Source organism: Castor canadensis, chromosome X, assembly GCF_047511655.1.
Source record: "Castor canadensis chromosome X, mCasCan1.hap1v2, whole genome shotgun sequence".
NCBI lineage: Eukaryota > Metazoa > Chordata > Mammalia > Rodentia > Castoridae > Castor > Castor canadensis.
This window is the reverse complement of record NC_133405.1, coordinates 87,809,829-87,833,245: the sequence shown is the minus strand read 5'-3', so window position 1 is coordinate 87,833,245 and position 23,417 is coordinate 87,809,829. Positions and strand designations below refer to the sequence as shown.

The window sequence follows — 23,417 nt, the reverse complement described above, 5'->3', positions numbered from 1 at the left end:
ATCTTGTTTATTTTTTCAAAAAACCAACTTTTTATTTCATTAATTCTTTGTATGGTTTTTTTGGTTTCTATTTCATTGATTTCAGCTTTTATTGTTATAATTTCTCTCCTTCTATTTGTTTTGGGATTTGCTTGTTCTTGTTTTTCTAGGAGTTTGAGATGTATCATTAGGTCATTGATTTGGGATCTTTCAGTCTTTTTAATATATGCACTCATGGCTATAAACTTTCCTCTCAGGACTGCCCTTGCTGTGTCCCATAGGTTCCGGTAGGTTGTGTTTTCATTTTCATTGACTTCCAGGAACTTTTTAATTTCCTCTTTTATTTCATCAATTACCCACTGTTCATTAAGCAATGAGTTATTCAGTTTCCAGCTGCTTGCATGTTTTTTGTCTTTACTTTTGTTGTTGCCTTCTAGTTTTATTGCATTGTGATCAGATAGAATACATGGTATAATTTCTATTTTCTTATATTTGCTGAGGCTTGCTTTGTGCCCTAGGATATGATCTATTTTGGAGAAGGTTCCATGGGCTGCTGAGAAGAATGTATATTGTGTAGAAGTTGGATGAAATGTTCTGTAGACATTAAGTAGGTCCATATGATCTATGGTATATTTTAGATCTAGGATTTCGTTATTGATTTTTTGTTTGGATGACCTATCTATTGATGATAATGGGGTGTTAAAGTCTCCCACGACCACTGTGTTGGAGTTAATATATGCTTTTAGGTCCTTCAGGGTATGTTTGATGAAACTGGGTGTGTTGACATTGGGTGCATATAGGTTGATAATTGTCATTTTCTTTTGGTCTATTTCCCCTGTTATTAGTATGGAATGTCTTTCTTTATCTCGTTTGATCAATGTAGGTTTGAAGTCTACTTTGTCAGAGACAAGTATTGCTACTCCTGCCTGTTTTCAGGGGCCACTGGCTTGGTAAATGTTCTTCCAGCCTTTCATCCTAAGCCTATGCTTATTTCTGTCAGTGAGATGGGTCTCCTGTAAGCAACAAATTGTTGGTCTTCCTTTTTAATCCATTTTGTCACCTTTTGGTGGGTGAATTAAGTCCATTAACACTAAGTGTTAGTACTGATAGGTATGTGGTGATTCCTGTCATTTAGTTGTTTCAGTTGTTTGAAGATTTGATTGTGTGTACCTAAGTTGAGGTTACTATCTACTTTCTTGCCTTTTCTTTTCCTGTAGTTTGGTGCTGCCTGCCCTTTCATGGTTATATTGGGTTTCATTTTCTTGTGTGCAGAATCCCTTGAAGAATCTTTTGTAGTGGTGGCTTTATGGTCACATATTGTTTTAGTTTCTGCTTATCATGGAAGACTTTTATTGCTCCATCTATTTTGAATGATAGTTTTGCTGGGTAGAGCATCCTCGGTTGAAGTTATTTTCGTTCAGTGCCCAGAAGATCTCACCCCATGCTCTTCTTGCTTTTAATGTTTCTGTTGAGAAGTCTGCTGTGATTTTGATGGGTTTACCTTTGCATGTTATTTGGTTTTTCTCTCTTACAGCTTTCAATATTCTTTCCTGGGTCTCTGTACTTGTTGTTTTAATGATAATATGCCATGGGGTAGTTCTATTTTAGTCTGGTCTGTTTGGTGTTCTGGAGGCCTCTTGTATCTGTATGGGAATATCTTTCTCTAGATTTGGGAAATTTTCTGTTATTATTTTGTTGAATATATTACTCATTCATTTTGCTTGCAACTGTTCTCCTTCTTCAATGCCCATGATTCTCAGGTTTGGTCTTTTGATGGAGTGAGTTCTTGCATTTTCTTTTCACAGGTCTTAAGTTGTTTAACTAATAGTTTCTTCAGTTTTTCCTTTAATTACCATTTCATCTTCAAGTTCTGAGATTCTGTCTTCTGTTTGTACTATTCCACTGGATTGGCCTTCCGTTTTGTTTTGCAATTCTGTTTCGTTCTTTTTTCTGAGGTTTTCCATATCCTGAGTCGCTTCCTCTTTAATATTGTCTATTTTTGTCCTGAGTTCACTTATTAACCATGTTCTTTGTTTCACTTTGGTGTTTATACAGTGCTTCTATGGTTTCTTTTATTTCTTCTTGTGCTTTCTCAAATTCTCAATTTTTGTTGTCTTGGAATTTCTTGAGTGTCTCCTGTACATTTTGGTTGACCATATCCAGTATCATCTCTATGAAATTCTCATTGATTACCTGTAGGATTTCTTCTTTTAGATTATTCTTGTGGGCTTCATTGGGATCTTTGGCATAGTTTATCTTCATTTTGTTGGAGTCTGGATCTGAGTATCTGTTTTCTTCATTTCCCTCTGGTTCCTGCACTAAATTTTTGCTGTGGGGAAACTGGTTTCCCTGTTTTTTCTGTCTTCCCATCATTTCCCTTGGTGTTGTTATTGTCCCTGTACTGTGTGCAATTAAGTATTTTCTAGCTTGTAATATTAACAATGGTGATATTTAGGATGGAAGGGTGAGAGGAGAAGGAAAGCAAAGAAGTTAAAGAAAAAGGGAAAAACAAACAAACATGTAAAAACAAAACAAACAAACAAAAAAAGTTTGAAAGATATAAACAGGGAGAGATAGTATACTAATCAACAGTAAGCTAAACAGGCATTAGAGAGACAGAGTGAGGATTGAAAAAAAAAATCTCCAAGTTCAAATGCAATAAAGTTTCAGTCTTAAAAATTTTGGTGTTAGTCCCTCAGCCTTCAATCGTGGAGATGGTGCCTCAGAAGTAGTTCTGTCATTGTCTCATCAGAGGGGGAAAAAAACAAAACAAAACAAAAACACCACAAAGTGTTCCAAGTTCAAATGCAATACAGTTTCAGTAAGTTTTTCACCATGCAGGTGTAGTTCAGTTAGTGCAAATTCTTAAAAGCCCTGATTCTTACCTTTGTAATGAAAACTCCAGCATCCATAATAGCTTTAATGTGCCTCAACCACCCTGAGTTCTCCAGGCCACTAAGAAATTCACTCATTGTTGGAGTTTTCAATTCACAAACTAAGACAGAAAAAGCAGAGATTGAAACTGACAATCACCTCAGTTTATTCATCAAGAAAGGAAGAAAATGGAGCCCTACTTTGCAAATAAGGAAGCTAAAGTACAAAAAGGTTAAATGATTATCTGGAAACCATACAGTGAGTCAGAGACAGGACTAAGGTTAAAGTCTACCAGATTTCCCAGCATGGGTCTTTGCTTTCTTGAGTTATAGAACCTACCCCCAAGCCCTCAGAAACCTCTGGAGACCCAAAAGACTGAGTTAGCAACTATGGGAAAATACCCACAACCCTTCTGGTTAGAAAACACATTTGATCCTCATCCTAATCCCACCCACTCATGCTAATTTTGCGGCCCTTTAACATCTGTCTCTACTCCTACACCTCCACCTACTTCCTTGTGGTCCTGTGCTGACTCAACAGGTTTAAAAAAACCATGTCAATGTACTTTTGTCTTTGTTATCCACCAGAGGGCAATATTTTCCCTCAAAAAATGTGTAAAACAAATTTTTCTTTGTCCACAGAATATTCTGAGGCAAAAAGAAGGCAGGAAGCAATCCAAGGAAAAGGGACACTCAGTATTATAACAGGGATGCAGATTGAGGAGACATGATCTAATAAGGGTTGTATAGGGGAGAGGACCTGGCCAATTATATCAGTACAAAAATGCAGAAAAGAACAGGGAGTTTACTAAAGAAAGCAGGTTTTCATTATCTTTTTCTGAGTTGGCATATCATATCATGGAATCCTAGGTAATAGTTTTAGGAAAAATGTTCTAAACCCAAGAGTCCTCATCTTGCTCCCATTCTGACCCCAATTATTTTGCAGTGACAACCAAAATTGTCTAGGATTAGCTTTATACCTTTGAGTTCTAAATTTAACTTCTTCATCAGCACAGTATCAGACTGACTCCTTATAGCTGATTAGATGAGGTGATTTCTTACCTTGAGGATGATGAAATGAATCCCAAATTCATTAATACTTATGTTGGTCTACCCACTCCTGAAGACTCACCTCTGTAATTCTATAAAAAGAAATTATTTCCATAACAACTTGACTCAGATGTACTTTACTAGGTTATGAACCTAAATATCTTAGGCCCTCTATCAGACCAACACTGCTAAAGTTCAGTACTATGTAAGCTAGGTTCATATTACAGTCAAACTCCTTATCATTTATTGACTCTGCTCACCTCCTTGCTTTTATATTCCATCCCAAATCAGGCATGCCTTTTGCTTACATAATAATGCAAAGCTATGGCCTCTGGCCTTGCCTGTACCTTCCAAGAGTTTCTGCAGGCTGTTCCGCATCACATGGATGTTTTCAATGCCCATGAACTTGAAGCGAATGTTAGCATAATTGTCTTCATTTTCATACCCCTTCCCAGCTGCTCGGTTGGCCATGGCATTCAGCTGTAATAGTGGAGGGCATAATGGAGTAGACGGGCCAGGTGATGATCATTCTCAGTGCCTCATTCTAAAGTTTTAAATCCTACCCATTTAAAATGAAGTTGAATCAGACAAGGTACATTCCCAGATGGAGAAAATTTCACTGGTTTTTACATCAGGTACCTCAAGTAATAGACTCATATAGGGAAAGAGAGTAAGCATATTGTTTTTATTACTAAAACCCTGCTTAAGAGATGAAGAATATGGCAGCTATGATGATAACTGATCTGGAGAACTAAAATAATAACTTTGAGCTGCCTATGAAAAGTCTTTTTCTCAGCTGAAAGGACTTTATGCTGAGAAAACAAGTTAAAAAATCTTTACAACTGAGAAACTCTACAAAGACATCTAAGAAGTAAAATATCTAAAATGACTGCATAAAATAAGTGACTCTCAATAATAAAGATAAAACAGAGATACTAAGAGCTGTTTTTAACACTATGTTCAGCTGTGGTAACCACAGAATCTCTAGGTCATATGCAGAATGTTGGGCAAGGGAGAGAATAAATGAGATTTACAGAAAGAAAATATGAATAAAATCACTACAATTCAGCCAAAATACCTTCTATGATGATGACCATCTTCCTAATTGAGTTATTTTCTGTTGTCTGGGCAAGTTTTCTCATCTCCCAGTATTGTGCATTTCAGAAGGCAGGAGGAACATGCATGTGGACAGGGTGTAGTTTTTGTATTAATGGAAAGGAACACAAAAACTACAAAGCACAAATTATTCACATTAGCACATGTAGCCAACATGCTAAAGGGAGAAATGTGACAGTAATTTTTATCTTCTCTCACACTGACAATGTCACTGGGCTTTTAAAGATAAATGTCAAAGGAACACCCATGAAAGTACAAACAACAGTGAGCTAACAGCAAGACGTCTGCTATGAGTAATGCTTTACCAAACAAAACAGTAATTACAGAAGTCCCTACCCAGGCATGGGTTAGGTTAGCTAATGCAAAGAGCTATCAACATTGTGGCAGTACTTTTTGGAAATATGTCTGCAGATCTGAAGAACAGTTGGATATCAACATTTAGGTGGAGAAGAGATACAATATTTATTGAGCTCCTGGTATATGCCAGACACTGTGCTAGGTTCTTTATATATATTATCTAATTTAATTTTCACTATAGCTTCTCAAGGTAGGTACTATTATTATCACCATTTGGGTTATAATACATACATACATGAAAATGTCACATGGAGACTTCCTGTATAGCTTCTTAAACAAACAAAAGTGTCTTTTTTTTAAAAAATCAAAATCAGAGAAAAGTAGGGCAGAACAGGTCCTGTCTTTGGCGAGGGTTGGGGGAGAGGGAAGGTTGTACCGGTAGGTTGGCAGAGGAATAAAGGGGTAGGAGGGTGAAGAAGAGTGAATATTGAGCAAATACTGTGTATAACTGTATGAATATAGAAAAGTGATACCTGTTGAAACTATTCCAGGAATGTGAGGAGAGGGGGATAAAGGAGAATAATGAAGGAATTTAAGTATTATATATTTGATATATTGTAAAAACTTTTGTAAATGCCACAATGTACTCCTGGCATAATAAAAAATATTTTAAAAAATGAATAAATAAATAAATTACTTAACTTTAAAAAAATAAAATAAAATTAGGGCGACAGAAAGTCCTGAAAATAAAAAAAGAAAATAGGTTCCAATAGGTAAATCAACTTGTCTAGGATAATACGGATAAAGGCTGAAGGTAGGATTTGACCCCAGGTTTGTTTAACTTTTAAGAACAAAATTTTGTTGCTCCAATATAGTTTCTTCTAACAGTATAGATCTAGCTACCCAGAAAAGGGGAATCTCCAGATATTTCTAGGCCTTTCATAATTTGCTTGAATCTGCTTGGTATGTAGCTCAGTGCTAGAGTGCTTGCCTCGAATGCCATGGTACTGGGTTAGATTCCCAGCACTATGAGAGAGAAAGAAAAAAAACAAAAAAACAAGAAACATACAAATACACATATAACTTGATTCTCTTGAATTTGAGAGAGGAAACTTGAACCTGTTAAAAGAGACTTTCTGGTGTTGGATTTGGGCAAAAGGCAACAACTTTTTAGTTCTTCAAAGGTTTAAGATTATTTGATCTTGATGAAAAATACAGACTTGCTGGGCATGGTGGTTCATACCTACAATCCCAACTACTTATGAGGCAGAGACAGAAGACTGCAGTTTGAGGTCAGCCCGTGCAAAAAGTTAGCAAGACCCTATCGCCAAGAACAAGTTGGGTGTGGTGGTTCATTATTATAATCCAAGCTATGGAGATAGGAGGATCATAGTCCAAAGCCAGCCTGGGCAAAAAGTACAAGACCACCCAAAGCAAAACAGGCTGGAGGCATGGTTCAAGTGGTAGAACAACTGCCTAGCAAACACAAGGCCCTGAGCTCAATCCCCAGTACTACTAACCCTTCCCCCCTCAAAAAAATATAGACTTGATTATACTCTATACAGTCTCAGAATGTCACACACAGTTATGGCAAGCTTCTGAGAAACTGAAGGACTTTGCCTGAGCAGAAAGAAATAATTTTCTCTCCTGGGCTCAGCAGTCCTAAGCAGCTGTGGAGAACAGCCAGTGAGAGATCACAAAAATGGGGCTCATAGTTGTCTAAGGCCACTATCTGGTTTCATGCATATCTAATTGCTCAACTCTGAAGCCACAATCACCTGACTCAGGCTTGGCTCTAAATGATGGTTTTAGCAATCACTGGTTAGCAGTGAAATCTAGTCAGCTACACATCACATGTCAAATTATAAGAAAAATTATTTCTTTCTGAGGCTTTCTGTAAAAAAGGACAACATTTAAGAAAAGAGAATCTGTCTTTTACTTGGTTTTTGAGGAATAATGAATTCTTTTGTAATATTTTTGTAGAACTACACAAAATATTGAAGGCCAAAGAGTTAATACAGAGTTTAGGCTGATACTTAGATTTATCTAAAGGACTCCATGATCAGTGACACTCAGAGTTAGAAGGGAAACAAATCTGAGAAAACATGTTACAACAAATCACATAGCACCAGCCTCTTAGGAAGATCAAAGGATTTCAGTAGGTCCATGTCCACTGGTAATATTCAGGGCAAATTTATGTCCCTGGTCTTTTCTTATTCTTTGGGACCAAGATTTAAATGCACTTCCCTGAACTGGGAAAATTCACTCAGCTAACAGTGCTGGGTGCTTAAGTAGTTACCATTACATGAGCCAAAGAAATTTTTTTTGTTAATCAAAAAAATTAGTAGTTAAATTTGTGGAGAAAAAAACCCTTCTCCTCAGACACCAAAGTATTATTAACCAATTATGGTTTTAACACATTATTTACAGAAAGATATGTTGGCAGTACTAAGTTTCCAGTGTCTAAGTTCAAGTTCTTTCTCTGATCCTAAATTTGAGTGAAAATTTTAGTTAAGGAAAAAATTTAGTGAAAAAGATGAGGAGATGTGAATAAGCCTTTAACTCAAGGTGTCAAATTGAGGTGGCAAAGCTAGGTTGTTCAAAATACCTTCTCACAACCTCATGTATACCAAGGGACTTGCTCTGATGATTTCACATGATGCCTGACATTATAAACTCACATACACAAATCTAACTTTCCCAATAATGATACAAGTCTCAGCATGTTGGGGGAGGGATTGCAACAAGTAGGAATATCAGAGAAGTCATTGATATATACCTTTGGTCTCGTGTCTACAACATACATAAATTGGCTCCCAGGGTTTGTTTGGCTAATGGCCTCTAGCAACAGTTCGTCATCTACGCAGCGAGTATAAAATCCAGACAGAGGCTGGCTACAGCGGCAAATGGCAGCCTATAAGGAAAAAGTATGTCAGTTGAGTCATCATTTCCACAGATGGTCAAAAATCTTCCCTGACTCCAGGTTGGTGAATAGAAAGCAACTGCATGAACTCAACACAGTGTCCAACACAAAGAGAGAAGTGGCTGTAAAGCCAGGCCATTTCACTGACATTGGAATGAGCCTCTTTCCTCCACTGGGCATATGGTTGATTCTCAATCCAGTCTTGTCACTTGAACAGTTGTCCATTTGAAGACTTGACCATTTATCTAACTCCAGAACTCAACGCTTCCTATTTAAGGGGATTCAAACATAGGAGTTGAGTGTTTTCTTCCTACTACCTTAAATTATATGAAAAACAGTAAGAATCAATGATATCTTTATTCTAGTGGGAAGCCACAGCCTCCAAGTGTACTCTCATGTGACTAACTCCTTTTCTTTCTGCAACTTCTCACCAAGCTGGGAAAAGTAACAAGTTAACAAACTAAAAAATGTCACTTGATATCTGTATGACATTTTACAACTTATAAAGTACCCATATATTTTCCCCTCATGTGACCCCGAAGAACTGAAGGTCAGAGAAGTTAAATGACTTTAGTTACTAAGTCATTTAGTTATTTAGTTACTAAGTGTCAGGGTAACATTTTAACCCATGTCTTCTACAGCCAAGTTAAGTTCTTATTAGAGAAGTTTGCTTAACTCACATTGTTCTCTTTGTAGAGGTAGGAGAGCACAGGAACACGTTCTTTACTTCTGAACTTTGAACTTCCAACCACTGTTCCCAAGGTAATAGATCTAGGAACCACTATTTCAGGAGGGTAGGTACTACATATCTAAAAAAAAATAAAAATATTTTAATAATTTTTTACTTGCTAGCAACAGGATGGAATTTGCAATCACGAAGGCATTAGCTGGCTTGTATTTATCATCGAATTCCTCAGAAATGGGAACAAAAATATCCATGGTATAAAAGTTTTTCCAAAATGTACCTTTATAGTAACTAAAATTGTAGGCAGAAATACATATATATCCTTACTCTGAAATTCCTACAATAGAGATGGTAAACAATTTAAATGAATACTCTCATAAAGGAAGTACAAATCAAAATGGCATTGAGATTCCATCTTACCATTCCTGTTAGAATGGATATCATCAAGAACACAAACAACAACAAACGCTGGCAAGGATTAGTATGGGGGTAAGGAACCCTTATATACACACTGTTAGTAGGAATGTAAATCAGTGCAACCACTATGTAAATCAGTATGGAGGTTCATCAAAAAGCTAAAAATAGACCTACCTTGTGACCCTACTATATCATACTCTTGGGCATATGTCCTAAGGAGTCAACACCTGTGTTTATCACACTATTCACAATATCCAAGCTATGGAATCAATCTACATATCCATCAACTGATGAATAGATTAAGAAAATGGATTATATATACACACAATGGAGTATTATTATTCAGCCATAAAGAAGAATAAAATTATGTTGTTTGCAGAAAAATGAATAGAACTGGAGATCATGATGTTGAGCCAAGCTCAAAAAGCCAAATATCACATTTTTTGCTCATATGTGGAATACAGACCTAAAATGATAAATAACAATGATAAAGGGACATGAGTATAAAGGGGGGGACTGCCTTTGAGGGGCATCAACAGGAGGGAGAGGGGGGAAGGAGAGGGTGCTGGGGTGAATATGATAAAAGTATATTACATATATATAGGAAGATCATATGATGAAACCCACTAAATATTGTTTGAAAAGGGGAGGAGGAGGGAAAGGAGTTAAGACAGTACAATGGAGAGAGTGAATTTGATCAAAGTCCATTTTACAAATCTATGGAAATATCACAATTTATTAGTGTACAACTAATGTACACTAATAAATAAATGAATAGGGGCTGGCAGAGTGGTTTAAGTGATAGAGCAGGCACCTACCTAGCAAGTGCGAGACCCTGAGTTCAAACCCCAGTACCACCAAAAAAAAATAGGCTCAAATGTAAAGCAAACAGGTGGAAGAGGAAGAGGAAATAAAATTACTCTTTTGTAAATTGCACAATGGGTTCCTAATATGTATACCTGAAGGGCATTAGGAGTGGGATTAAAGATATTGACACTGTAGGTATGACTTGCTCTATAAAAAGACTGATGCATTTTCTCAAATTTATCAGGGATTAATTAAATATATCTTTCTAAAGAGACAGCTACAAAATATTATCACAGTACAGACTTGACGTGGCAAAATTAACTCTAATCATTGCCCCCTAAGAAATTTCCTAAACATTTGAAAACAGATCAAAATTACTTTTAAAGGTAGATCAGATAAAGAGTGCTCTACATAGCTCACTATTAAAGTGAATGACCCCAGAATGCAGGCCATTTGAAAAAGGTCTCTACCATCCCTTTACCTGGGACTCTAAAAGAAGCAAATCACACAAAGATACAGCTTCCCTTTTGGCTCAGAAGGCCATACACATTCAAAAGGCTAACTTGGATATACAAACCTCATTCAGGAGACTTAGACACATAATTGAGCTGCACAGAATTCACCCCATCTCGACTCATTCTTGTCAAGCAAAACCCAAACAAGCCACCTAACAGATGGCCCTCCTAAGTGGCAGCTTATCAATCCTCATACATAGTGGTCATTAAAGCTGTGTTACCAGAAAGTCACTGCACTTCATTATTATAACAATCAAAAGCTGGAAAGAATTTAAAGATCCAACAACTCAGGGGTATCACTTAAATGCAAATGACTCAAAAGTTATCATAGAAGGCCTGTTATCCTTATAAAGGCCTACTTGCAAAGTTGGTCATTGGTTAGTGTCTAGGCACCTGGATTTCAGCAGGTTTTCCACCATTCCCTAATTGGTAAGAGTGGATCGCTGTGCCTAAATTATTTGTACAAACAATGTGGTTTATGTTAAATATCTGCTTTCCTTCTGGACACCTGGAATTTTGGTATACATTAAGTGAGGTTGTCCACATGAACAGCCCCCAATAAAAATCACTGAGTCTCTAATGAGCTTCCATGGTAGACAGTAATTCACGTTTTGTCACAATTTGTTGCTAGAGGAATTAAGTGTATGATTTGTGACTCCACTGGGAAAGAATTCTAAAAGCTTGTACCTGGTCTTCTCTAGATTTCACCTCTTGTTCCTTTTCCCTTTGCTGATTTTATAATTTTGCTGTAATAATAATAATCAAAGGGTGACTATATTTCAAGTCCTGTGAGTCTTCCTAGTGGAACACAGAATCCAAAAGATGGTTTTGAGGGCCTTCAACATAATCCCAGACCCCTATACTCAACCCAGAACTTTTTCTTAAGATCCAGTTCCAAATGCTCAATATCAAATACATGGTATCTTTTGAATCACCTTGAACGCAAGTCTAAAACTAAGACACTGGCTGTTCCTCTTCTTGTGGTCCTCATCTTTGCTAACATAACATTCCTACACACTTGGTTACTGAAGCCAGGAATCAGGAAACTGGGATGCATATGAAATTCTTCCTCTTTTTCCAGCTGTATTTAATCTGTCACCATATTCTTTCAATTTGACAATATAATACCTTTTAAATCCATCCCTTCCCCTCAATCTGTAGTCATTGTCTCAGTTCAGTTTTTCATCACTTCACATACCACTCTCAAGCATTCTTAGCTCCAGCAAACCAACTCTTGATGCTAGTAACAAAGTTATCTTTTCTAAAATAAAGATATATTCAAGTTCCTTTCCAATTTAAAAATATATTCATGGCTCCCAACTGTCTTCAGGATAATGTTTAAACTTAATTTGGCCATGAAGCCCTTCATGATTTGGTCTCATGATTTCCTTAACTCCTTCCATGTCCTCCTGCATAAATTAAGATAAAGTTTCTTCACAAGGCAATACCCCAAAATATCAAGCTGTTTTTGGTTTACCAGACCGATTTCATATCCTTTATCTATGCTCCCACAGAACCCTATGCTTTAAACCATGACAGTTCTGACTCAGTGCCTTGAGCATAGGAAGTACCCAATAAATGATTGTTGAATGGCTGAATGTTAAATGAAAAAAAGCAGGGATTATGAGGGATTTGCTCACACATTTTCAAAATCTCGTTTGCTGATATGCTTCTATTTTAATATAATGCACCTAAAGGATAGCAACACTCACAAAATTACCTCATAATTTCTGTTGGCATCTGTTATGGTCCAGTACCTGTTGGGTATTCCCATTCGCCCAAAGTCTGATATTGGGTCAATCAGTTTCCATCCATTTTCCCTTGTCTCTTTTGAGGATTTGGGATTATAAGAAAAAGCATAAAGATCTTCAGATAAAGCTGGAGAAGAGACGCATGGAAACAAAATAATGACAAATGAAACTTAAAGATCACCAAACGATATAAAGAGTTCCTTCTCCCAAAAGGAATGTTTGTCAAACAACTCCAGAAAAGGGCAGTGCTTTATGTACATGTTTGCCTTTATGAGGAATAAGAACTGAAGTATTGCTTTGGATTCATCTTTTAAAATATTTTAATCTTTTGTACACTGACACAAAATGAGAACTTTCTGCCTAGTTTGCTATAAAAAAGAGTGATGAATAATAAACTAAACAGTTTATTAAGAAAGTAGACCTTACCAAAAGTTTTAAACTTGGCTTCCCTGTCCTAATTGTACTGCTTGTTGTAATATGTTGCAAACATTAACAATGTTCTTGCATTCTACCTAACACTAGCTTCTGGCTGATAAAATGGCCATTTCTGCTCTTCTCCCTGTCAGTCCTGCTTCCTTCTTTCACAAGATGCAACATATTAACATAAATTAATATGTTCATTTAATCAATTTAAGTGGCAATAACCTTTCCAGAAATGAATGGAGTCTATCAGCATCTTATAAAATGCTGGGTTGTTTGGCAGGTAACTCTGTCAATAAAATATCAAATACTGAGGAATTATTCTGGGGAAAGAGGGGAAGAAAATGGGGGGAGGGGCTTAAGAGCATGGAAATCCCAATGACTAAAATCAGAAGAAGTTAGCTGCCTAGGAGGAAAGGCTGGGGAATAAGAGAAAGGATGAGGCTCAAAAGAATAAGGATTACTACTGAATTATTAAGGACTTTGATTAACTGCCCTAGTTTTCTAGTTGGGACTGAAAATAGGAGTAGGACAGAAAGCCAAACATAAAGCCTACAGGGCCACAGGAAACAAGGAAATATCTACTATATACTACTATACTAAGTACACGGTAAAATGCTGAATGCATTTAAGCCTCAAAACAACCCCCTTGGGGAGCTTTTACTCTCCTTACTTTTACAAGTAAGTAAGCTGAGTTCAGAAGTTATGTAACTTGCCCCCAAACCACAGATCTATTAAGTGGCAGAGCCTGGATTCAAACTGTAACTCTACAGCACATGATCTTTGCATTAAGCCATTCTGGGAAAAAAGTTTTACATAAAAATCATAACTACCTGGCTGGGAAAGCTTGAGAAGCGAAATATAAACCTCATGGCACACAAGATCAGAGTCTAAAACAAACTGGGCTATCCGGAAGTTCTTACAGCGAAGTATCAGGGGACAACCTGTGCTAGTAATGGGCAACTTCTCCACAGTGGCAATATGATGGAGTGCAATCTGCAAAACAAGGGAGAAAAAAGGCAGATACAGATTATCAATGTATCTGTATTTCAGTAATGATAACAGCATCACCAAGATATAATCACAACTTCAGCAATGGAGGTTCTCTCAAATATAAATAAAGCATAATAATGGTAAAGCAATGAGAAGCAAATCACAGTGTTATGAAATTTCTCTCTCCTTTGAGATACAAGATTAACAGGTCTAGTGGATCATGTCAGAATAGATGACTTCTAGCACGCTATGATGGAATTCAAAAATCACAGTAGAACAAAACTTCTTTTTGTTCTACCAAATAACTAATTAAAATAGTGATTAATAATCAGTAGTGTGCTTTATTACTCACAGGGTAGTCCATGACTATTAAATACTTAATCCCTATTAAAAGCTTTTAATCACCCTATTTCAGGAAGGAAGAAATCAAAGCTCTGAGAAGTGAATTCCTCACCATCCAAGAAGTGCCACGAATAGGATTTGAGCCTTGACAATCTAACTATAGGTCCAGGGTTCTTTCTCTAAGAATTCTAAAAACTCTAAATCTGGAATTAAGATGTAACTAGAAACTAGGAAAATGCTCTTCTACATTTTAGACACTACTGATCACAAAGCAAAGAATATAGAATGATTATTCCTACCTGCACTGATGAGAGAAAAAAATAGATGCATAGAAAAGAAACTGATAAAAGAAAATGTGTCTAAATAATACAATTCTCTTAATAGGTTTTAAAAGCCATATAACTGTGGTTTTGTGTTTTAGCCTTTGATTTTCTCCTTCCATGTCATTAATATTTCCCACAACTATACAGCCTGGATGTGCTCTTTCCATTCTCTGGACTTCTGCCCTGTGCCTGAATGGCCTTCTGATCAACACTACTTTTTCTCCCCCACCATGCCTCAGCCCCCAATTTATTCAGAAAAGTCATCTCTTCCATGAAATCTTTCAATCACTTCCATAAGAATGGGGAAGGTACAGAGATCATTCACATTCCAAGAAGAAGTTTTCTATTTTAATTGTTCTGTTAAACTCAATTCCTGCTGTGGCAGTTTTGGAAATGCCAAAAAAAGGATTTTAAAAATGTCTAGATAATGTAATAGGAATTAATGTATAAAATCTCAAGAAAATCAAAGCCACACCAGTCAACATGAGAGATGTGTGTTTTGATAGTAAAACACTATCATCAAAATCAGGGACCAGGCAAACAATTGTGGTAAAACTGGAAAAGGAAAGGGAGGCAGACTAAGGCTGAGAAGAACTTCATTAATAATACTAATTGAGTAAATAATTCTCCTTTGACATAGCAAAATAAGTAATTTAAGTTTTCCCTTCCAGATCCAGTCTACTGGGTTTGAAATAATGCCTGGTCAAAACAAATCTAAGGACATGTAAACTGTACTCTATAAATGTAGTAGACAGGAGACAGGTTCATGCACAGCACTAAAGAACTGGCTCCTAAACTGTTAGGCCTGGAAGAGGACTTATTAATTATGTAACCTAAGTACCTCATTTCACAGATGAAGAAACAAGCTCAGAGGAGGAAGAACCACTTGTGCAAGATCACATAGCCAGTTAGTATCAGCTCTCCAGATTCCTCTTTTGGCATTCTTTTCATCACAGCAAAGGAGGCAAGATACAATCTCATATAGGGAACGATCAAGGGATTTTTAAAAAGTACTAAGACAGTTCTTTTCCATGTACATTCAATTTATTTTATACTTACGTAAAAGGATTGATTATATACTAGCACTGTTTTTGAGAAAGGGTGTCATTATGTATCCCAGGCAGGCCTGAAACTCACAATTCTCCTGTAGCAGTCTCCCAAGTACTGGGAGTATAAGCATGCACCACCATGCCTGGCCTAGGTATTTTAATTATCACTGTTTTATAGGTGAGGGAAGTCAGGCACAGAGAAATCAACTACTTTACCCAAAGTTGCAAAAGTGACAAATGTTAAAGTTAGTATTTCAACCTAAGCGTACTGGCTCTAAAGTCTAGGGCCTTAATCTCTACATATACTATGCCACAAATATGGAGCATGTTGTACTTATTATAAATGAAAAGGTCTACGTATAAATCTGGCTAATGATTAAGTTAAGATTAAATTATAATGCTACTTTAGGGTAGGGAAGGCATAAAGTAATATTAAGGGATAATAAGAGTGCTAAGGTAATTAGAAAACATTGTTTAAAGAAGAATCTCTCTCACACACACACACACACACACACACACACACACACACATGCATGTATACACACACAGGTGAAATCCGATCTCACAATGGAGATGATTTAAATCAGTATTGCCCCAGGTGTATTCCAGAGACCTCAGTATTAACATCATCTGAGCACCTTTTAGAAATTCAAAACCTTATCTGGGTGTGGTGGTACACACCTGCAATCCCAACTACTTCAGGAGGCAGAAGCAGGAGGATAACGTGTTTCAGGCCAACCCAGACAAAGTTAATGAGACATTATCTCAAAAACAAAACAAAATAAAATATAAAGGACTGGAAGCATAGCTCAAGTGGTAGAGTACCACCAAAAAACCAAAAAAGCAAGAAATCCAAAACCTTAGGCTTGAGAGTCTCTGTTTTTTTTTACTTTTAACAAGCTCCCAGATGTACGGATACTGCTGGTTCTTAGACCACATTTTATGAGTAGCAAGGCTTTATTACCTCAAAACACTTACCAACTAACTAGGTTCAGAAAATGAGCAGAAGGTGAGTGTGGTAGTGCATGTCTATAATCCCAGCACTCAGGAGGTAGGGACAGGAGGAGCATGAATTTGAGGCCAGCATGTCTCAAAAAAAAAAGGCAAGGACCGTGGATGTACCTCAGTGGTAGAGAACTTGCCTAGCATGCTCAAGGGCTTGGGTTTGATCCCCAGCGCTGAAAAAAAAAAAAAGCCCACACTACTCTGCCAAATAATAATTGAGCTACACCAAACATTCCTATGTAGTCTAAAGTGACTATAGTCAATAACCTGTGGGAAAAGGAGTCCTAAGATTCAGTTTATCAAAACTCTTAGAATAAGCTCTTTGAAGCAAGTTTTATAGCAATTTAATGCTACTTGATATTTCATGAAACCACCATATAGAAAGCATATACACCCAATTCTTTAAGATCTTTTTATATTTCTTCTCATCAACATACCCATGTTTCTTTCCGGGATGCACCAGAAGCCTCTACATAGATCAGGTGGGTTGCAGTAAGGTAAAGAATTCCATTAGCAGGCTTTTTACCAATGTAACGATCCAGTAGTTTCACGTTTTCTACCTGTTATTTGAGGAAAAAATACTGTTATCAACTCACCACCTGTGATTAGAATGGGACAATTTGAAGCAACATAAATGCTGTTAATATGCTACCAAAATTTTTCTTTGAGGCTTCCTGCCAAGATGACAAATTACTATAATCTGTAGTTCCTTTTACTAAATCAGCCTTGGGAAAACTACAAAAGTAAGAGGGTAATCTAGGAAAGACAAAAATTGTAGACAATGTTTATGTGATGCTGTAGATGTGGGTGGAAAATAGAGTCTAAGAGCCTGCTAAGGTACTTAATCTTTTTGGAGGGAAGGTGCAGTTATTGAATGTGTAAAACAACAAGAAGTGGAAGATAGGATAGATCTTAAAATTTACTGTGCAAAAATGGAAAAATGAGATCTGATGGAAACTATTCCAGGAATAGGGGGAGGAGGGATAAAGGAGAATGAATGATGGAGGGGTGAATTCAACTATGATATATTGTAAGAACTATTGTAAATGTCACAATGTACCAATAATATAATAAAGATGTAAAAAAAATAAAGTGCTTAGTCTCAGATATTTTCTTATAGCAACAGGAAAAAGACTAATAGAGGAGTGGTGGAAGTCATCCAATCCAACTTGCCAAAGGAAAGATTTAGAAAAATGAAAATTGTAAGTAACCAAAATGAAATGATGATTAATAAAGTGATTTTATTTATGGTTAAAAACAACAACAAAAAAAAACAAAGCAAAAAAAATTACTGGGCAAGAACAAATCAAAACAGGGCAGAAGAAAAACAAAAAACAAAAGAAAGTACTATAAATAGAGAATATAAAATGAAATGTCAGAAATAAGTCCAAATATAATTACAATAAATGTACATGAATTAAACTTATCAATTAAAAGTTACAAACTTTATTAAAAGATTCAACAATATTCAGTCTAGAATAGATAAAAAGAATAGAATAGATAAAAATAAAAAAGACAGAAACAAGTTGAAAATAATAGGATGGAAGAAGGTATACTAGGCAAATATGGAGCCAAAATAAAGCTGGGTTAGAATTCTCAATATCTGACAAAAAGTAGAATTTACTCAACAAAGAATAACAGGAGAAGATATATGCATTATAGATGTGCATCTTACAAAACAATTTCAAAATATATCAAGTAACTAGTAGAACTGCAGAGGGAAAAATAACAAGTGCACTTGTATATTTTAATATTCTTCTTAGGAACTGACAGATTAAGCAGACAAAAATTAGGTAGAGATAACACCTGCATATTATCACTAAAAAGTTCAAGCTATTAGCTACATAGCATAGAACTCTAAATACAACAAATATGACATACAGAATCATTCAAGACAATAAACAAGAACACTTTCAAAAGAACCCCATGATTATGATTATGATTATAAAGGAAGCTTCAATAAATTCCAAAGATTCTGAGAGCTGGGGAAAGATGGTGGATTGCTGACATCACCCATGTCCCCCAGTCCTCACAAACCTGACAGAAAACCCCAGGTTCGTGCCTACTAGGGTAGGTTCTCAGGTTAGTTTCCTGAAAAAGAGAAAGCCAACATAAAGATAAACAGTAGCTAGAGATACCAACCTCTAAATAAAACTTCAAAAGTGCAAATCCACCACAGCAGTCAACAATTCCCAGCAGGGATCCACTCCATCCCACACCACCAAAACTGCCAGAGTTGTATGGGTTTTATTTTGTATTTATTTATTTATATATTTATTTTTCTTTTGCCTTTTCTCCTGTCTGGACCTGAGCTGCCTCCAGTCCACGAAGACCACCAGGCATACCAACATCAACAAACAGGGCTAAAATCCTAGAACAGGTCAGTTCCTGAACTGACAAAAGACAGTCCGTGACCTGCACTCCTGCAGAGATGACGGGTAAACCATTCAGGTGAGCTAGCCACTATCAGTCCCAAGGTCTACTGCACAGGGCAACTCAGCTGACTGCATAGCAATCCCACAAAAAAAGCCTTTGGTCAAAGGGATAGAGAGAATGCACCTGCAGACTAGCCCGGCTGGAGAGGAACACAGCCCTGCAGCCAAGCCCAGCTTATCTCTTATCCACAGGATATGAGCCACTCAGCTTGAGGGAAGTTAACTCATTTGACCATCCCAGAGAAGTCTGCTGGCCAAATGAGTTGAATCTGACCCCCCCAAAAAAAGGCCTTTGGCAAAAGAGATACAGAATGTGCCCACACCAGTCTGGCAAAAGCACACCTGCAGACCTGCCCAATGGGGGAGGGTCCTAGCCCTATTGCCAAACCCAGCTCATCTCTTAACCACAGGAGGGGCAGGGGTCCTGCAGGCTAGCTAAAATGCAGCATCCAAGTCTCTAACACAAAACAAACAGCCACTGAACTCTCTGAATAGACAAAAACACATGCTCCAGAAGCAGCAGAGTGCTTTCTAACCCACTAGCTGTGTTTGGAGAACCCACGACTGACTCAACAGCTACCTCACACACCTGAAGCTGCCCCACCTCACTCCAGAAGCTGCCTTAATCCAGAGACCACTCTCCTCAACACACCTGGGCCATCCAGGGCCCTAAGGGAATTCATGTCGGAGCCAGCAGTGGGACCTTGCGTGTGTGAGTTGGTATCTGGCCTTGTGAGAAAACTCCAAGGTACTGAGGCAAAAGCCTTGGAACCGGACTGTGTGTGTGTGAGTTGGCATCTGGCCTTGTGAGAAAGCTCCAAGGAACGGAGGCAAAAGTCTCAGACCAGACCTTGTCTGTGTGAGTTGGTATCTGGCCTTGTGAGAAAGCCAGACATCCAGAAAAACAGTATTCAAGGTTCCCCAGATGGCTTCGTGTCCTTCAGATGTAAATAAGAAAGTTATGCTGACCGTGTGCTTCTCCTGCTTCTCTGTTCCCGTTTTAAAGGAGACAAAACAAAGAGTTAATTTTAACTGTGCTTCCCTGTACTAATGTAACCTTGACATGTAATACTTGACATGCTTTTTCTGACCAAATGCTGTCTGTGTAAAAGGAGTTTATAAAAGCAGTAGTATGCTTCCTTAAAGGGGCTACTGAGCAGGACTCAGTAGTCCCCCCATTCTTTTATGGCTTCGGTCATCCAGGTTCCGCCGCAACTTATAAACACATAAGTAAATTCAACCAGAGAACTGCACACAAAAACCTGAGGACCAGAAATTGGAGGGGAGCACCCAGTGTACCAACTGAACACAGAAGAAACCCACTCACCTCCTAATGAAGGAAGAAGTTCAGACTTAAAATTTTTTTTCTTTTTGTTAAAGTTTCAATTTGTCTATCCCTCTATTATTCCAAATTTTTTCTCCTTACTTATCAGTTCTTCCCTTTTTCCTTTTCCTTCTCTTCTTTTCTTCCTTCTTTTATCCCCGCATTCCCTATGTCTTCCTTACAAACCACTAAACTACTATTTTACTCTACCACCTTCTTATATTACTGGCATCCTACCTATCCTTCTACAATCCCTGACAATAGCACCTTTTTCCACAACAACAGAACTGCACCTCTACACACATTAGGGCCTTATTAACCTATAGCCCTCCACACCTCACACCTCTTCTCCCCTCTCCCATCCTCCTTCTGCCTAATCTCCTCTCCAACTCCAATTATTTTTACTAAGTTTTAATCTCTATGCAAACAAGCTTTATTTTTCCAACACCCCTTGTTTATAGCTAATACTACCAAGAGTTTTATATTTCACACATACCTGGTTTGGTATTGTTGGAATTAATAATCCTCTGGTGCCGAAAACAGACACACAAGAGACAGGAAATCTTGACAAGGCATTTCTCTTGATGAAGAGGGTGCAAGCATGTGCTCACTCAACTAAGCAAATACGCAAGCACAAAATGGCTCTTCCTTATATCCCTGACGCAGTTGTACCTGCCCCTCACCTGGGATTTGTCCAAGTCAAACGTTCATAATCTTTCCCGATTGGCTAAAAGGCTTGGGGGATGGGTTAGGACATACAGTTGGTGGGCAATGGAGTTGTACAGGAATCCAGATGAAGAAGCAAGGACCCTTCAAACATGGAAGTCACCTAAGATGGTGTCATGAGGAATTTTTAAGTAATCTAAGAGGGTAACAAATACTTTGATAGAAAAGATCATTTTTCTTACAATTTCCCCCTCTTTTAATTTAAATTCTTTTCTTCAAACTCATTTAGGAGCCATTGGCTCTCATGTTTCTGCATTTCTAATAGAAACTTGGGTTATTTTGGTAGGGCAGGGGTGATTGTTTGTTGAGTGCTGTCTCAATTAACTGCTGTATTAGTCCTTGGACACAAGGAATTAAAACTCCAGCCACTACGATCAAGGAGGTTAAGATTGAGGCCATCCAGCCCTTCCATCTTCCAAACCATTTTTCCATTAAGTCAGTGAAGGGATCATTTATACCTGAGTTTTCAGCTAACTCATTAGATAGGGTAGTTAATCCCTGTAGGGCCTTAGTAATAATTCCATCAGGGGCTGTATTATTTGGTATGCAAACTCCTCCCTTTTTGGCCAACATCATGTCTAATGCTAGCCTGTTGTCCCAAGTCATCTGGCTAGTTGGTCCCAATTGCTATGCTATTCCTTTAATAGCATCCCTGGTACAGTTAACAAACCTTTGTTGGTTATAATAAATATAATTAATCCAATCTACATTTTTATTTATAGTGGACCACCAAAAGAGTACTGATTCAAACCCCACTGCAATTTGGTTCCTGGCTTTGAATTCATTTGGCACTTCCCTAGGAACCCCAATGGTATCAATGTAAACACGGGGATCAAAGAAGCCTCCGCAGTTGGCTGCAGTGTCTATGTCTATGTCTCTCCTTTTTCTAGATGTTGTAGCATGGGCAGGGGATCTAAATGCTCAGGTGAAAGGGGCTGCCAACTGCACCAAAGCACAGGTGCCTACCCAGTTACCTGGGAGAGTCTCAATTAAAGGTCCTCCACAGTACCACCAGACATCGGCTCTGCCCACTGAGAGTGTGGACTGGTTTGTGAGGCTATTGAAGGACTGGATTTCACTGCATCCCATCAGGTTTCCCACATTTATCAATCGTTCCCCCCTGTCTGGTGAGACATGAGGTAAAACTGACGTCAAGGGCGGGTGGCCTAATAGTCCTCGGGGGCTGACCCGTAGGACCTCTGACCTCTGGGAACAGTAGCGATAGCGTCTGGCAGGATTTGTTACCCCAAGCCTTGGCATCCTGAAACAGAGTCAACCTGCAATACATTCCATCAAAGGACCATCCTAACAAAAACAGGACCACCTGAGACTCTGGTCTCCCAGTAGTACAAACATAGCAATAGCTCTTATTTAATGTGCAGACAGAATATTTTATCCATTCCATCCAAGCATTTGTATCCCTGTACCCAATTTCAATAGCCACAATTTGTCTTAAGTCCTTGACTTCTACTACAGTTACCCGAGTTCGAACGTTGTACAAATGTGGAGGTAACATTGGAGTGGAGGTAGAACTGGGTGTCACCTGGAAGGGGTTGGGAGCTAGATGGAGCTCAAAGGCACCTAATGGGTCTGTCCCTGAGACATCTGCCCCTAACCCACATCTACGAAATATAAATGGTTCTCATGTCAAGGTCTTTTTATGACTAAGTGGGTTACATTGTTTATCTTTACAAGTAGGAGAGGGGTGTGTCTGAAACAGCTCTAATTCCTACTGTAGTCTGTTAAAAGTCAATTGTTCTGCATAGTTGAAATTGGAGTCTTACCAATGTCTCGGGGTCTGGTCCAGCCCTTAGGATTGTCATAAAAGGGATAAGTGTCTCCTTTATGCCCAGTGTTCTAACCCACATCTGTCCACTCTGGATAGATACCAGCTTCCCTGTGGGTCCCAGGACGGGGCACATATAAAAGGAATATCCTTGGAGCTGGAGTTGGGACATAAGGCCTCCACAAGGAAGGATTTGGCATGCATCAACTTCAATAATTAAGGGAAAGGTACTCTGAGTTACATTAATAATAAGTATACCATTTCCCAAATGAAAGAGAAAGAATATTTTCCCTATAGTCTTTTTAAAGTCACTTTGGTATTGCCTGTGAAGCACAGCCCATTGTTCCTTCTGGTCGGGTGGGGGTGTCTTCTTTACTCGTGTGTGATGAGTCCACCCTGCTCCACAGTCAGCAGGACCAGGAAGCATCCTTCCCAAGCTGGCTCAAGCTTATTTCTTTCCAGGTCTTAATCAGCCCATAATCGCCAGGCTGGTGCAGGTGAATGGGAAAGTCAAGTGAAGGAGCCTGTGCTAACAACCCCTTTTTCCTAAGAGAAAGTAAATAGAGGACAATCCAAGTATATAATTTTTGAGGAAACAGTC

At 38.0% G+C, this 23,417-nt stretch overlaps 1 protein-coding gene across 7 annotated transcripts in view; it reads right to left on the bottom strand.

Annotated features, from left to right (window-relative positions):
- Window positions 1-23,417, bottom strand: part of Mtmr8 (myotubularin related protein 8) — a 97,420-nt gene that overhangs the window by 41,950 nt on the left and 32,053 nt on the right. For 5 of the 7 annotated variants that reach the window (XR_012444625.1, XM_074064100.1, XM_074064099.1 and 2 more), the window contains exons 2-8: window positions 16,983-17,105; window positions 13,667-13,829; window positions 12,383-12,540; window positions 8,919-9,047; window positions 8,095-8,229; window positions 4,250-4,382; window positions 2,865-2,974 (exon numbers count right to left, since the gene is read on the bottom strand). Coding sequence is in view for 6 of the 7 variants with exons in the window: in XM_074064100.1 (XP_073920201.1) it covers window positions 2,865-2,974; window positions 4,250-4,382; window positions 8,095-8,229; window positions 8,919-9,047; window positions 12,383-12,540; window positions 13,667-13,829; window positions 16,983-17,105 (951 nt within the window). In the remaining variant the exon portion in view is untranslated. The remainder of the gene's footprint in view (window positions 1-2,864; window positions 2,975-4,249; window positions 4,383-8,094; window positions 8,230-8,918; window positions 9,048-12,382; window positions 12,541-13,666; window positions 13,830-16,982; window positions 17,106-23,417) is intronic. The other 2 variants (XM_074064097.1, XM_074064101.1) reach the window with 2 other exon arrangements.